Source organism: Cavia porcellus, unplaced genomic scaffold (genome assembly GCF_034190915.1).
Source record: "Cavia porcellus strain 051 isolate PalLab524CR breed Dunkin Hartley unplaced genomic scaffold, mCavPor4.1 scaffold_3, whole genome shotgun sequence".
NCBI classification, from domain to species: domain Eukaryota; kingdom Metazoa; phylum Chordata; class Mammalia; order Rodentia; family Caviidae; genus Cavia; species Cavia porcellus.
Window position 1 is genome coordinate 79921478 of NW_026947486.1, and position 14207 is coordinate 79935684.

A 14207-nucleotide genomic window follows, 5' to 3' on the forward strand; every position below is an offset into this window, starting at 1 on the left:
TTTGCCAGGTTCTTTTTACATGCTGGGAATAAAGCAGCAAATGTGACACTTGATGAACAAGTTGGTTTTTTTTTTTCATGAAGCTTACTTGTTAGAAAATAAATATGTTTCAAGGAGCAGACTACTTCCATAGCATGAGTAATGTGAAAACAATAAAATGGGGTTATTATTAGAGAGACTGAGAGGGTCCTGTGAAGATCTGAAGTATAGTGACTGAGGCAAAAATGAGCTTGACATGTGAGAAAACAAAAACAAAACTGGAGTGAGCAGCATATAGTAGGAAAAAAAGGCTTAAGCAGAATGCAGAGATCAGGTCATCTAGATTCTTGCAGCATTTCATTTTCTTGGAGTTTGTGTCAAGGAAGGTAGTCAGTTCCAAGTCCAATAGTCAGTATTTTTTGGATTATGTACACTTCCACTATTTAGAATATAATACAAGATATTCTAATTAGAGATTCCTATGAGGCCTTGAATAGAATGTGGTATGACCTCAGGGCACCATTCCATCCTTAGGTTTATAGAAAGGGTCACAAATTAAGGCCTTCTATTCTTTTGTTTGAATCAAAAACAAAGGAGGGGTGTTTTACTCTTCATTTAATGAAATTAATTTTTTTGCCCAGATTTAAAATCATACATCTTTGGATGCATATTTCCATAAGATGGTGACTCAAGACTTCAGGGACTGTGCCACTCACTTTTTTGCTTCCTGCCTGTGCCTCTTGTATGGTTTCTTTAAGTTTTAGAGGTTAGATACAAGATGTCCTATATTGGCTTTTAAAAGCCCAGCAAATTGCATGTGGGCAAATTCCTTGGTCCAGTTGTTTTAGCTTATCACAAAATTTTTCAAAATGATAACTAAAATAAGTCAGTGTTGACAGGCTACCACTCCTGAGGGAGTGCCTGGACATTGACAGATGACTCTGCTGAAGTATAATTATGATTACTACCAGAAGTCACAGTGTTCCCATGAAAGAGTACAGCGTGCAGAAGCAAAGGCTCCCACATAGGGAAGGATGTAATGCTTACATTTATAAGACAGTAAATAATTAGAAACCTGAAATATTTTGATTTGTGTAGCCTTTAGTGATCCCCTGTGCATAATATTCTGGGACACATGCTACTTGTATTAACTTACTTCACTCCTCAGTTATGTCCTGCCTTTTAAAACCTGACCACATATGACTTTCTTTCCACTAAAAATATAAACTCCTATAGAAAGGAGTTGGATGGTGTCTATTTTATGCTGTTCTTGCAAGTAATAGCAGCTAATATGTACTGAATGCTCACTGTGTACTGAGTGTGTTAGTAAATACTGTATCTGAACTGTCTCATTTAGAGCTTATAGTACTACTAAAGATCTTCGTCCTATTATTTGATCCCCATTTTACTCATCAGAAAACTTTAGTTATGCCTAAGATCACATTTCTAGTAAGAGAATCATGATTTAAGCAAATTTAACTATAAAGCTTGTAATTCTTAGTGATAGACCACTTCAATACTTTTCCCTTTTAATACTAATAGCCATCATTTATTTATTGTTCAGAATCTGCCACAAAGATACTCCTCTATGAACGTCTTATATAGTAGCCTATAATAACCCCCACGAAGTACTATTGTAAACTACATATTCTAAGGAACTAAAATTAAGAGAGTTTAAGTAACTTTCAGCAATCCATAACAAATAATAAGTTAATATGACTTCAGAGATTTCAAAGGTTTATTGTTTGGTCTCTGTGTATTGAAGTTTCAACAGTAATACTTGGTATAACACCATACTCATGATCATCACTTAATAAAGTCATCAAGTTATTTTTGTTTTTATAAATTTACAAACTAAAGAGAATACATAAACTATAGAAATTATCTAAGTAAATCAGAAATATGGTCTCTTTGGAATTAATTCTGTTGATGCACTTGAATATTCTTTTTCTAGCCAGCTATTTCCTCTAGAATGTCATCAGTTCTTTGTTTGAGACAGGGTTTTGCTATGTAGTTCAGGCTGGCCTTGAACTCACTGTGAAGCCCAGAATGGACTCAAACTCTCAGCAATCCTGCTGCCTCAGCCTCCCATGTGCTTGGGTTACAGGCATGAGTCACCATGCCTGGCTTTAGAGTTTCATCAGTTCTTTGTGTCTTTACTGATTTCGAACTCTATTAGTTAGGCTATTTTTTAAAATTTTTGTAATACTATCTGAGGATTTATTTTTGCCTGGTGTTAACAATTAAGAAAGGGAAATAAGACAAAACACGAACTGTACCATCACAAGGGGACTGTACTCAGAGTTAACTCATGACAGAATCATGAAATATGGAATGACTTGTTTTGTTACTACCATCCATCCTTAAAAACTATCTACTTGATGCTCTGTGTTCCTGTTTTCCTTCTCTCAGAAATACCTGAGTAGCTGATAAGCTAGACAAAGGAATTTTCATTTGAGTAAGAGACTAGAGACCTAAATCTGCTCAATAATTTTCTGACTTTGGACTTTATGTATTTGGCAGATGGTTCAAGGAAAGAGGGACCTCAGTCTCTCAATTGACACGAGGGATTCCCCAATAGGTCTATAACCCCAAATAGCTAGCAGTAGTATACTGAGTGGTTCCTTCTCTGTCCTTGGATGAAATATTGAAAACATGATCCTTTGTCATTCCATTGGTCTTTCAGCTTTTCACATCTACTAGTAGAAACCATTTAGTAAGTCACATTAAATGTCAAGAATTAATGGATATGCGTGCTATCCATGTCCATGTTTAAATGTCTTTAATAAAAGTTGACTAAGCAACAGATTTTTCATTCCATTCTTTAAAAATTTGCATCTAAGGAACTGATTATTCTTTTTACATCAGATAGCAAGTGACTTACATTGTGTGGAGAATTCTAAATTATGCTCTCTTTTCTCCACTTTATATCTTATACTTTTGACAATGAAGACTAGTATCTGGCTCTCTTGATCTCTCGTCTCAAAACTTTGTGTTCATGCATAATACACGATATAAAAATTACACAAATCATAATATAGTGGTGCCTTAGTTCATGAACACTTTGTTTGCAAACAGAGTGTTTGACAAAATTTTGTTTTTGTTTGCAAACTGCATTGGATGACAAACACAAATGTAGCCATTTTTTCCAGTTGTAGAATAAATTGAGTTCATGAACCAAGGTAAAACTTTTTACAGCTCAGTGATGTTTTTCATAAACAATTTTTGTAAATGACTTTCCGCTTATGTTACCAGCACCCCAACACCCTGCTCAGGACCTCCTTAAATTGCTACTCTCCCAGAGAACAACTACATCTTGAATTCTAATCCTATAGATTTGTTTTTTACTACTTTTAAAATTTCTTATAAATAGAATTATACAGAATGTACTTTTATGTTTGTTGTCTTTCATTCAACATTATAAGATTTTCCAATAATGTTTCCTACAGTTGTAGATAGTTCATTCCCATTATCTATTCCATTATGTTAATGTACCCCTTTTTTATTTATCCATTCTCTCACAAATTTGGGTAAGTTCCAATTTAGGGTAGTCAAAATAGAGTTTTATGAACATTTGCATACTTATCTCTGGGTGCACATGTTCATACCTTTCTGTTGGACATATATAAGTGTATGTGGTTCATAAGATTACATACAATTTCATCTAGTCAATAACAGTTTTCCCAATTGGTTGTGCCAGCTTATACTATTGAGCAGAAATTGAGAATTCTAGATGGTACATGTTCATCACTTGATATTCTATAGGTATATGTATCATTATCTTGTAGATTTAATTTGCATTTCCCTGGTGATCAGTGAAATTGTGTTTTTCCATGTTTATTGGAAGTTTGTATTTTTTCTGGTGAAGTGTCTGTTGTCTTTTGACATTTTTTCTAATGAATTATCTTTCTTATTAATTTGCAGAGAAAAAATATATGCAAGACCTTTGTTAAAAATTAAAAATATGTTCTTCCCATGTATATTTCCTGTTATTTACCTATTAGATTATCATTTATTAAACAGAATTTTTACATTTTAATACAGACCCCCCTTTATAAACACTTTATATTTATTGTTAATGTGAGATTTATGGGTGCTATTTAAGAAATCTTTTTTCAAGGTCACAATGAAGTTCTATGCATTCATTTAAAAGATTGTTACATGTACGTGTTTATTTGTTCATTTAATTTACTTTCCTTATTTAGATCTGAAATATATTTGGAATTGAGCTTGTTAATAGTGTGAGGTAGCAAGTCAAGATTCTGTTTTTCCCATATAGATATGTAATTGATTCAGCACCACTTATTAATAAGGCCAATCCTTTTTTCACTGTATTTGGTTCTCTTTTCATGGGCTATAAGGGAAACTTTTTAGAAATAGACAAATGATATAAAATGTGTTTTTAAAAATTTGGAATTCATTCATTTATTTTTTAATTTTCAAGACTGACGAGGATGGATGTCAGAATGCAGTGTTTGAGAGAAACATGAACGTGAGTAAATTTAACTTTAGTTATTTGGGGTTAGACTTCAAATAATAGGGGTAAGATCAGGGCTGACAAGATAAATTTGAACTGCTTGGAGAAAAATAAAGTACTTCATTCTGTGGCTTATTGCCAACTTGGAGTCAGAGTCAAATCATTTGAATTGTAATCCAAGTCTTAATCATATACAGAATCTGGCAGATAATTATATTATGATTCAATAGAAGAGAAAGAATAAACTGGTAATAGTGTTTGTGTGTTTTTATATCTAAGGATACAACTTGTTTCATGGTCCCTGGTGTTCTTCCTGATACTTTTTACACAGTTAGAATAAGAGTCAAGACAAATAAATTATGCTATGAGGATGACAAACTCTGGAGTAATTGGAGTCAAGTGATGGGTATAGGTAAGAAAACAGAATTTCATTAAAATTTTAAACATTAATGCATGGAAACTGAACTGAAGTAGAAAATTGACTAGAGAAGGACTTTCATGCTTTCTTGATGTTAGCCAAATAGTCCTAATTTAAATGTATTTTCTGTTTAATTGTATCAAGTTACCCAGGGTTAATTGACAGTACATAAGTATTTGGAAAAACCAGAATCCAGGTAGTCAAAAGTGTTATTTTCACTTCTGACCCACCTCCATCTTTAGTAACAGCATGAACAAAGACATAGAAGGCAGGCACAATCAAATATGTGGGTTTTACCATGCTAGAGGACTATCCTAAAGGCTGGTTGACAGAATCTAGGAGGAAGCACTGATCTTGGTGGCATTTCTGTGTCTAGTTTTGAAGAAAAAACACTTGTTAATGGAGACACTGAGTCATCCCTGCTCAGGTACAGGATTGGAAAGACCTGAGCTTTATACACATGTGTTATGGAATGGGGTACAGGGCTTCACTTGACTGTGAACTCAATGGGACTCAACATTGAAACCTAAAACCTCCCTGAAAGACATGTTCAGTCTTGGGCAGCAATGCAGACCAAGGGCTGTGGTCCTAATACATGGGTGGGCACAGTGATCTGGCCACATCAGAAGTGTGTAGCATCCCATTCTGAGCACCACATTGTAGGGAATGCATTGACAGATCAGAATCTCTCCTTGAAAGGGTGATCAGGATATTGAAGAACCTCAGTTTTAGTGAGGAACAATTGAAGTAATCTTGAAGACTCATAATTGCTGAATTCTAATATCTGTGGTATGTCAAGTTGAAATGGGAATAGGCTTGCTTTCTTTTTTTGTGATTCCAGAGGGCACAAAGAATCATTTTAAAAACTTTGAAATAGGTGTCTAAGACTCAGAGAGATGGGTTGTTGAAATCAGTTCTTTATTAATTGACAGGTCAAACAAAGTTACCTGCCAGGCATGGTTATATTAGTTATCTATTGTTGCAAAGGAAATAATCCCAAAGTATAGTGACTCTGAGCAACACACATTTAGCATCTTATAGTTTCTGTGGATCAAAAATCTAGGCATAGATTATTCAATGGCCTCATAAAGTTGTAGTCCAGATCTAAGTAGGATTATAGTCTTGGGTGGGGCTGGAGAATCCATGTCTTAGTTCACTCATGTAGTTGTTAGAAAGCCTCAGTTCCTCACTGGTTGCTGGATGTAGGCTATGGCAAGTTGAATCACGTTCCCTCAAAATGATATGTTCAAGTCTCAAACCCCAAAACCGGTGAGTGTGACCTTATTTGGAAATAGAATTTGTGCAGATATAATCAAGTTAAGATGAGGTTGTACTGTATTAGAATGAGCTCTGAATCTAATAACTAAGTGTCCTTATCGGAGGAGAGGAAACACAGAGATAGAGATACATAGACACACAAAAAGGCAGCCATGTGAAGACAGAGGCAGACGTTGCAGTGATGCAGTTACAGCCATGGATTCCCAGGAGCCATCAGAACCTGGGCAGAAGTCAGGAGAGGTTCTTACCAGAGCCTTCAGAGAGATCATGGCCTTGCTGACACCTTGATGTTGAACTTCTAGCCCCCCAACTGTGAGGGAATAAATCTCTGTGTTTTTAGCGCCTACTTTGTGACAATTTATTACAGCAGCCTCCAGAAACTAGTACAGAGGCTTCCCTTAGCCCCTGAGCACTTGGACCTCCCCACAGGATTACCTCCTGCCAGAGAAGCTGCTCTCTCCAAGTGAGTGATGCAAGCAAGAAAGAATGTGTGAGAAAACATCCAAACTGGATACTGTGGTCTTTTCTCACCTAATTTTCGAAATGACGCCCCATCACTCCTGCCTGAGGCTGCCTAAAAGAATGACATTTGGCCTTGATGATGCTTCTTTGATATCGTGCCATTGTGTGAAAGAGGACCACATAAAAGACAAGTGGTATTCTGTGTGTTATGTGCAGCAAGGCAGGTTTTGGAATGTGTGATGCTATGTGTTAGACCTCCCTGCATCATGTAGTTAACCTTCTGATGAATTGCTGATCCTTCTGAGCCTTATCCTTCGTATCTGTATAAGTGAAAGATAATACTGTCTATCTTTCTAGCATACATAGGAGGTAAGCATGTTGAAGTACTTAGTATGATGCCTGACATGTATTGGAGCTCATTAAGAACAGCAATAGTGGTAGGTATTCTAGTAGTGGTAAGCAAGTAGTAAGAAAAGATAGTTACTGTTAATGAGATGCCATCCTTAATGGACAGTCATATCTTTTATATCTTTGTAATAGTGTCTATTAGTTGTTAAGATGTCCTGATTGTAGATCACTCTTAAAGTATTTACTCATCCTGGAAATTTCAGGCACTATAACAGGACATTTTTTAATTATTAAGGTAACAGAAATTATCTTTGAAAAATAGTTTGGGCTAGGGAACAGAAATAACAATGGCTAATGAAATTTTTCCCTGATTCATTTTTAAAAGGGTTCTAGTTTTCATATCTTTCTGTTTGCTTTTCATTCTCTAGGTAAGAAGCCCAATTCCACATTCTACATGACCATGTTACTCATCATTCCAGTCATCATTGCGGGTGCAATCATTGTCCTTCTGCTTTACCTGAAAAGGTAAGGAACCTGCCCAGACATAATTTATACTTTCTGCTAGCCTGGTTACTATGGTTACTACTCTTGGAGCTGGTTTTTATATTTTCCCAGTGTATTAGTATTTTTACCATAAATGGTAGTTGATGGCATGAAATGACAAAAAAAGTACTATTGTGCTCATTTTCTGGCAAGATTAGGGCTCTGCTCAAACACTGTTTCTTTTGCATGTAGTCAGCATTATTGAATAGGCTCTGTGTTCATTTATTCCTTCAAACGCCTAATTTGTCAATGGTTACTTGAAAGTTCCTGGAATGAAGTTTTAAAGTAGAGGCTGGGAGTGTATCTCAGGGGTAAAGCAAATGCTTTGCATGTGTGAAGCCCTGGGTTCAAACCCCAGCACCAATAAAGAAAAACAAAATTAATCATTGCCAGCAAAATGACTTACTCAGTATTAATGCAAGCAGAGTGCTACCTAGTACTACAGAAATGAACACTTCACAGATTGTCACTAATACATGGCTCATTCCTAAAGAATGTTGTTTTCCTATCTCCCTATAGACAGTGTTACTTGTTCTTGCAGTAATTACCTAAGCTTGGAATAAGTCTATTAATCCAGATCCAGAATCAACATTTTATATTTGAACAATCTTTCATTATGCATATTGTACACAGAATGCCTATTTATGTGCCACACACTGCTCTAAGTGCTAGTGTTACATCAGTGAAAAGGACAAAGTCCCTATCAGTGTACTAATATGGGACGCACACACACACTGATTTCACAGTGAATAGTTGCCAGTTGGCAGGGGATGGAGCTATTAGTAGCTGGAATTGTATTTTATGTAGATTAGCCAGGGAGATCTCTCTGGAAAAGTGACATTTGAGAAGAGAAATAGGATAAAGAAGTAAACCACTAAAATATTTGAGTAAAGAGCAACCCGGCCCAGCTGAACAGCAAGAGCAAAAGCCTCAGGGCTGGAATAAGATTAGTGTATCTGGCTGAGGTAGACTGTGCAAGAGGGAGAGTGGCTGGAGAGGAGGGGGAGAAGTTGTCAGACCAGACCATGCAGGCCCCGGCAAGGAATTGAGTTTTTTCCTTAGCGCAATAGGAGATACTGCAGCATGGTAAGACTGTGATCTGATGAAAGGATCACTTCCATTGCTGAGTGAAAAATTGACTTGTGCAAGAATAGAAGCAGGTAGACTACTTAGCAGGCATTGCAGTATTTGGAGGAAAGATGAGGGCAGCCTATTCCAGAGGGTTAGCAGTGAAGGTAGGAAGAAGTGGTCAGGCTATGCAATACATTTTTAAAATACAATTAATAAGGCTTGGTGATAGCTGCATCTCTGTGAAAATGTGAGGGAAACTAAGGATTCTAGGACACCCAGTAAGAGTTTTGTACTTAAATAACTGAGTAAGTGTTGGTGCCATTTTTGAGACAAAGACTGAAGAGGGCTGCATTTAGAGAAAGATGAGGACTTCAGTTCTGAATATGCTCTGATGCTCGCTAGTATCCAAGTAGACATGGTAAATAGGCAATTGTGTCTATGAATCTCGAATTTAAGGGACAGCTCTGGAATGGAGATATGATTTGAGGGGTCATTGCTATGTAAATGTGTTTGAAAAACTTGAAGAAAATGTTTCGCAAGTAAGATATAGAGAAGTAAAAAGGATAAAAAACTGAACCTTCAACACCAATTGGTTCTCCCTGAAAAGTAAGTCAGGTTCAGACTATAAGATTCAAAAATGGGAAGGAAAGAAGTAAAAAGAAAAGAAAAATTAAAGAGAAATATACCCTGCCATCAGATTATCAAAATTATAAAAAGCAAGCTTCTTTTTGGTCTACTAAAAGTACACCAATATTATTTAAATGATAGAATATAAATAATTGCTTATCCTGGAAGCTTATTTGCTTCCCTCAAACTTAGTGCTTTTAAGATATAGATTTTTATGTAGCCTTTTAAAGAACTGTTTTCACAACTGTCTTATCACTAAAGGAACTTGTGTACCATGACTTTTACTTAGTTATGACTTTTGTGTACCTTCCATTACCAAGGTTGTCTTTAAGTTGGGTACTCTTATCCAGTGAAAGGTTTGATCCAAATTATATCTGTTTCCTTAAAGGCTCAAGATCATTATATTCCCTCCAATTCCTGATCCTGGCAAGATTTTTAAAGAAATGTTTGGAGACCAGAATGATGATACCCTGGTAAGCACTGACTCCATGGGAGTTTGAAATTGGTTATAGAATTTTTAAAAATAATGGTAAAATAGCATAATGTAAAAATCACAATTTCAACAGTTTTAAATGTACAATTTAGTGCCATTAAATACATTAATAATGTTGGGCAACCATCATGACTGTCTATTTCGAGACCTTGTTCAATTAGCCCAAACAGAAACCATGCTCAGTAAACAATAGCTCTCCATTCCCCCATTTCCCTATCTCTGATAAGTACTGTGTCCTTCCTGTCTCTGAGGATTTGCCTATTCCAGATACCTCATAGACATAGAATCAACAATATTTTTATGTCTATTCATTTCAGTTTGCATCATGATTTCAAGGTATATCATGTTGTAGCATGCACCAGAATTTAATTTCAAAACTGGTTATTTTAAACTACAGCTTTATCTAAAAAGATCACAGAAGAGCTGATTTAAGGTATATCTCAAGCCAAGCATACAAGAAGTCCTCAGAACATTTTGCCTATTTTAGATCTTGGGGCTACGCCTTTTTTAAGATAAGGGGCATGTTTTATCCAAACATCTGGGAGGAAGAGCCTCCTCTATGAAGGTAGCCTAATAGCTAGGCCTTCTGACTCTAAGATGATTTTTAAAACTCAATACAGGAAAGTATACAGTGCAATAAAAATGCACTTTGACTGTGCCATTGTGTGGAAAATTGGATTCCAAGTACAAGAGAAAATAGGCCCACTCCATCTGTAAAAGTTGGTTTTCAGCAGACTGCAAAGCTAGAATTGTGGTTAGAATCCTAAGGCATTATTGAAACAAAATAGTTTGAGGTTTCTGTGATAAATACATGCACTCTGATGAAATAATAAAAACACTAAATGAAATAAATACCAATATGACTATATATTTTAAATTAGTACTAATAGGCATAAGGCAGCTAATTTAAGGAAGTAACACAGCATACTAGATAATAACCCAGGCTCTGGAGTCAGATTGTCTGGATTCAAATGTCTGCTGGGTCATTGGCCATCTTTTTAACTTCCCTAGCCTCCCTGAGACTCAGTTTTCCTGTTTGTAAAGTGGAGGTAACAACAGCACCTACCTCATAGTATTGTGTGGATTCAGTTAATTTAATACACAATAATTAACTCACTACAAACTATTTTGCATACCTGGCACATTGTAAGTGCATAATAAGTATTAGTGATGAATCTTAACCATTGGTAATCATTTCCATCTGTCTTGCATGCCAAAATGGTTCTTGTAATAATGGTTGATTCACAATGGCAGCAGTGTTATTTGGCTAGAGAAGGAAGGCAGAGAAGCTGGTAGACTACCAGAGAATTCTTTTGGATCACTTTTTCACCAGTTCTACTTCACAGGCAGTGGGTAACTGCAGACTCTGGGGATAGGGCACCACTAGGCAGATAGATCCAGAAGTCTGGTGCGTGATTGCACACTGTAAGTGGGATAAGTGTGGCAACCAGTGGTTCTTCAACTTTGAATTGCAATCAGATGGTATGATTGTAAGATTCCTGGGATCCTGCTCCACAAATTCTGATTCATTCAGTCAAGAGTGAGTCCCAGGTACCTGCATATTTAACAGCAGCCCACAGATGATTTCTATCATGCTGTAGTAGTCTGTAGCAGGAGTAGGATCTGCATAAAGAGTGGCACATATCTTGTATAGATGTGAAGGTGGCAAGAAGCCCCTAACACAGCCCAAGAAGTACACCAAGGAGATGGATGAAGGAGAAAAGGCTTTCAAGCAGAAGCAAAATGAGGAGCAAAAGAAACTCAAGGAGCTAGATAAGAAAGTTGTTGAGAAGGACCACCTGGTCAGAGGTGGAACTTAAAAATCTGGCAAAAAGTAAATTTTTATTTTTGTTTGACAGAACTCCTTGATTCTACTCCTGTTTAAACATCTTGATTCCTACCATAACATCTTTTGCCACCCATAGCTAGAATGAAGTATTATCTTACAGTTTGTTGTATATTTAGGAATAAACTTTAACGGTGATGATGATGATGACTAAAAACATAGTCTGGTCTACACTTTGAAATCACAGAGATATTTTCCCTTGCTACTATTTCTTCCTTCACTTCAATAGCTACCATGATAGATGCTGGAAGTTGAGAACTATGTAAGTACTATAACATAGTCTAAACAATTTTTGAAAGTCTACTCTGTTCCAAACTGTGTAACAAGTGCCTTGCTTGCTTTACTGAATCTTCCTACCTACCCTATGGAGTAGAGTCTGTCAGTATCACTTTACAGTTGAGGAAATGGAGCATCAATGGGGCTAACTTAGCTGTAGTCACACAGCTAGCTAGGCTAGTTGGTGATAAGGTAGGATTTGACCCCAAGACTGTCGAACTCCAGAGTTCATTTGCTCTTTCTGATATGCTGCATTGTCTCATAAGACAGAGTGCTTGTTCCCAAAGATATCACTGCCTTCTAAGAGTTTTGTGTGATGAAAGTAGAGAGTTTAGATAGGGGAATTCTCAGAAACATATTTAGAGTCACATTTGAATAGTGTGCAGAGCAAAGGTATTGGGAATATTCTATCAACAGTTCAGACACGATAGATTAGAGAAAGGAAGCACTAACATGCTAGAAAACTGAATTGCCCCTTAGATGTTTTGTTTGGCCAATGTGATATATTTAAATTTTTCCATTTGTAATCTTAGGCAGGACATGTGCTCTCTGATTCATCTCAGCTCCTACCATTTCCAGTTCAACAACCTAAATGTCAGACCTCTGAAGGACATTTGAGTTTGCTACTCTTAGCAGGATGGAGACTAGTTGAAGTACTATAACACAAATGCCCAATATCTGTACAAGCATGTGTGGATTTATCAATTTATACAAGACATCCAAACCAAAGCCTTGATGAGATACATATTTCTCCCCTAATGAGTTCCTAAAAAGAGGCAATATTTGCAACAGGTGGATAGGGAAGTAGCACTGTTTATGCTTTGCTGATGGGCCTGGAATAAGGTATACTGATCGAGTATAATATATTAGTCAGCTTTCCCACTGCAGGGACACAATATCCAACACTCACACAACTTAAACGAGAAATTAGCTGAGCATTTCAGAGGACTCAGTACATGTTTGGCAGGCTCCAAGACAGAAACATCATGACAGAAAGGCATGACGGAGCAAAGCTGTATGGGAAGCAGAATAGAGGAACAGCACTGGAGAGGAAGAGACAAGGGACCAGACATAGTACACAGCATCATGGCTCTATGACTCACTCAGACACACATCAAGAAGTGTGTTCTACCAATCTTGTAGCCAATCAAGTTGCCACAGTTAAACTTAACTGTCAAACTATGCCTTATTCAGAATATTTATGGCCTGAAATATTTCAGATCTTGGAGTAACTCACTGTATGTTTGCAAAGACTTTGCTAGCTAGACATTTCTAATCCAAAAATCTGGAATGCTGCATGATAAAAAGCTTTTGAAATAGTATGTCAGTGGTCAAAGATTCAGGTATCTGCTGGGCATGATAATGCATACTTGAAATCTTACCTACTCAGGAGGCTGAGGCAGAAGTATTGCAAGTTTGAGGATAGTATGGGTGACTTAGAAAGATGCTGTCTCAAAAAAAAATGGGATGTAGCTCGGTGCTCTCTGGATTTAACCCGCAGTAGCAGAAAAAGAAGTTTCAGATTTCTGACCATTTCAGATTAAGAGTACAATTTGATTAGGAGGGCAGTTTGATAAAATGTAATAAAAATCTTGGATCCTGTAATTAGACTTTTAGGAATAGATTTTAAGGAAATAGCACAACAATAGCTCAAGGATGGTCAATACATCATTTGTTTTCTAACTGAAAAATTAGAAACCAGCAAATCATCAACAATCTAAAATTAGTTTAAGAAAGATTAAATTTTCAAAGAATTTAATGTTTTAACACAATACTCATGAGAATAAGAAACATTATAAATGTGTAGAATGCTGTAATCCTAATTGTTATACAAGTGCCCTAAAATGTTGAATGAGAGGAAATGAGTGAGTCAGAATGAATCATCATCTATGCAGAGGGATTGTGCCTAATTAATATTTTCTATCTGACATGACATAATTGTCAATGAGATGTATTACTTTTATAATAAAAGAAGCCCTATGCAAGTCATTCACAAAGGGACTCTAATAGTCATCCAGGACTGAGAGGTAATATGGATTTGAATTTAGGTGGTACCAGAGAAGACTGATGTAAGAGACATTATTAAAGGAAACTCATTATGACTTGGTGACTCAGTGTGGGTCATAAAAGGTGGGGAAAGTAAAACATAATTTCAATTTTGCAGGTCTGAGTGATAGAATGAATAATGGCAACATTGACAGCAAAATCACATCAATTATCTTTCTCAGAGATGTGAAAATTGATTTTTTTTTTCAATTTGCTGTCTGGAGGATAACATGTTGTTTTTGCCCCGATGAGTCAGATAATTCTGTAATTTAGTGAGGTGGATATAATGACAAGATGGAGCACTGAAAGCATAAGGTGTTTTTGTTCATAGTGGCTGCAGATC

The 14207-nt window shown here is 36.4% G+C and overlaps 1 protein-coding gene across 1 annotated transcript in view; it reads left to right on the plus strand.

The window, feature by feature from the left end:
- Il13ra1 (interleukin 13 receptor subunit alpha 1) overlaps nucleotides 1–14207 on the plus strand; it is a 51139-nt gene that overhangs the window by 25815 nt on the left and 11117 nt on the right. The window contains exons 7-10 of the mRNA XM_003467596.4: nucleotides 4424–4471; nucleotides 4736–4868; nucleotides 7391–7487; nucleotides 9592–9676. Of these exons, the coding sequence (XP_003467644.1) occupies nucleotides 4424–4471; nucleotides 4736–4868; nucleotides 7391–7487; nucleotides 9592–9676 (363 nt within the window). The remainder of the gene's footprint in view (nucleotides 1–4423; nucleotides 4472–4735; nucleotides 4869–7390; nucleotides 7488–9591; nucleotides 9677–14207) is intronic.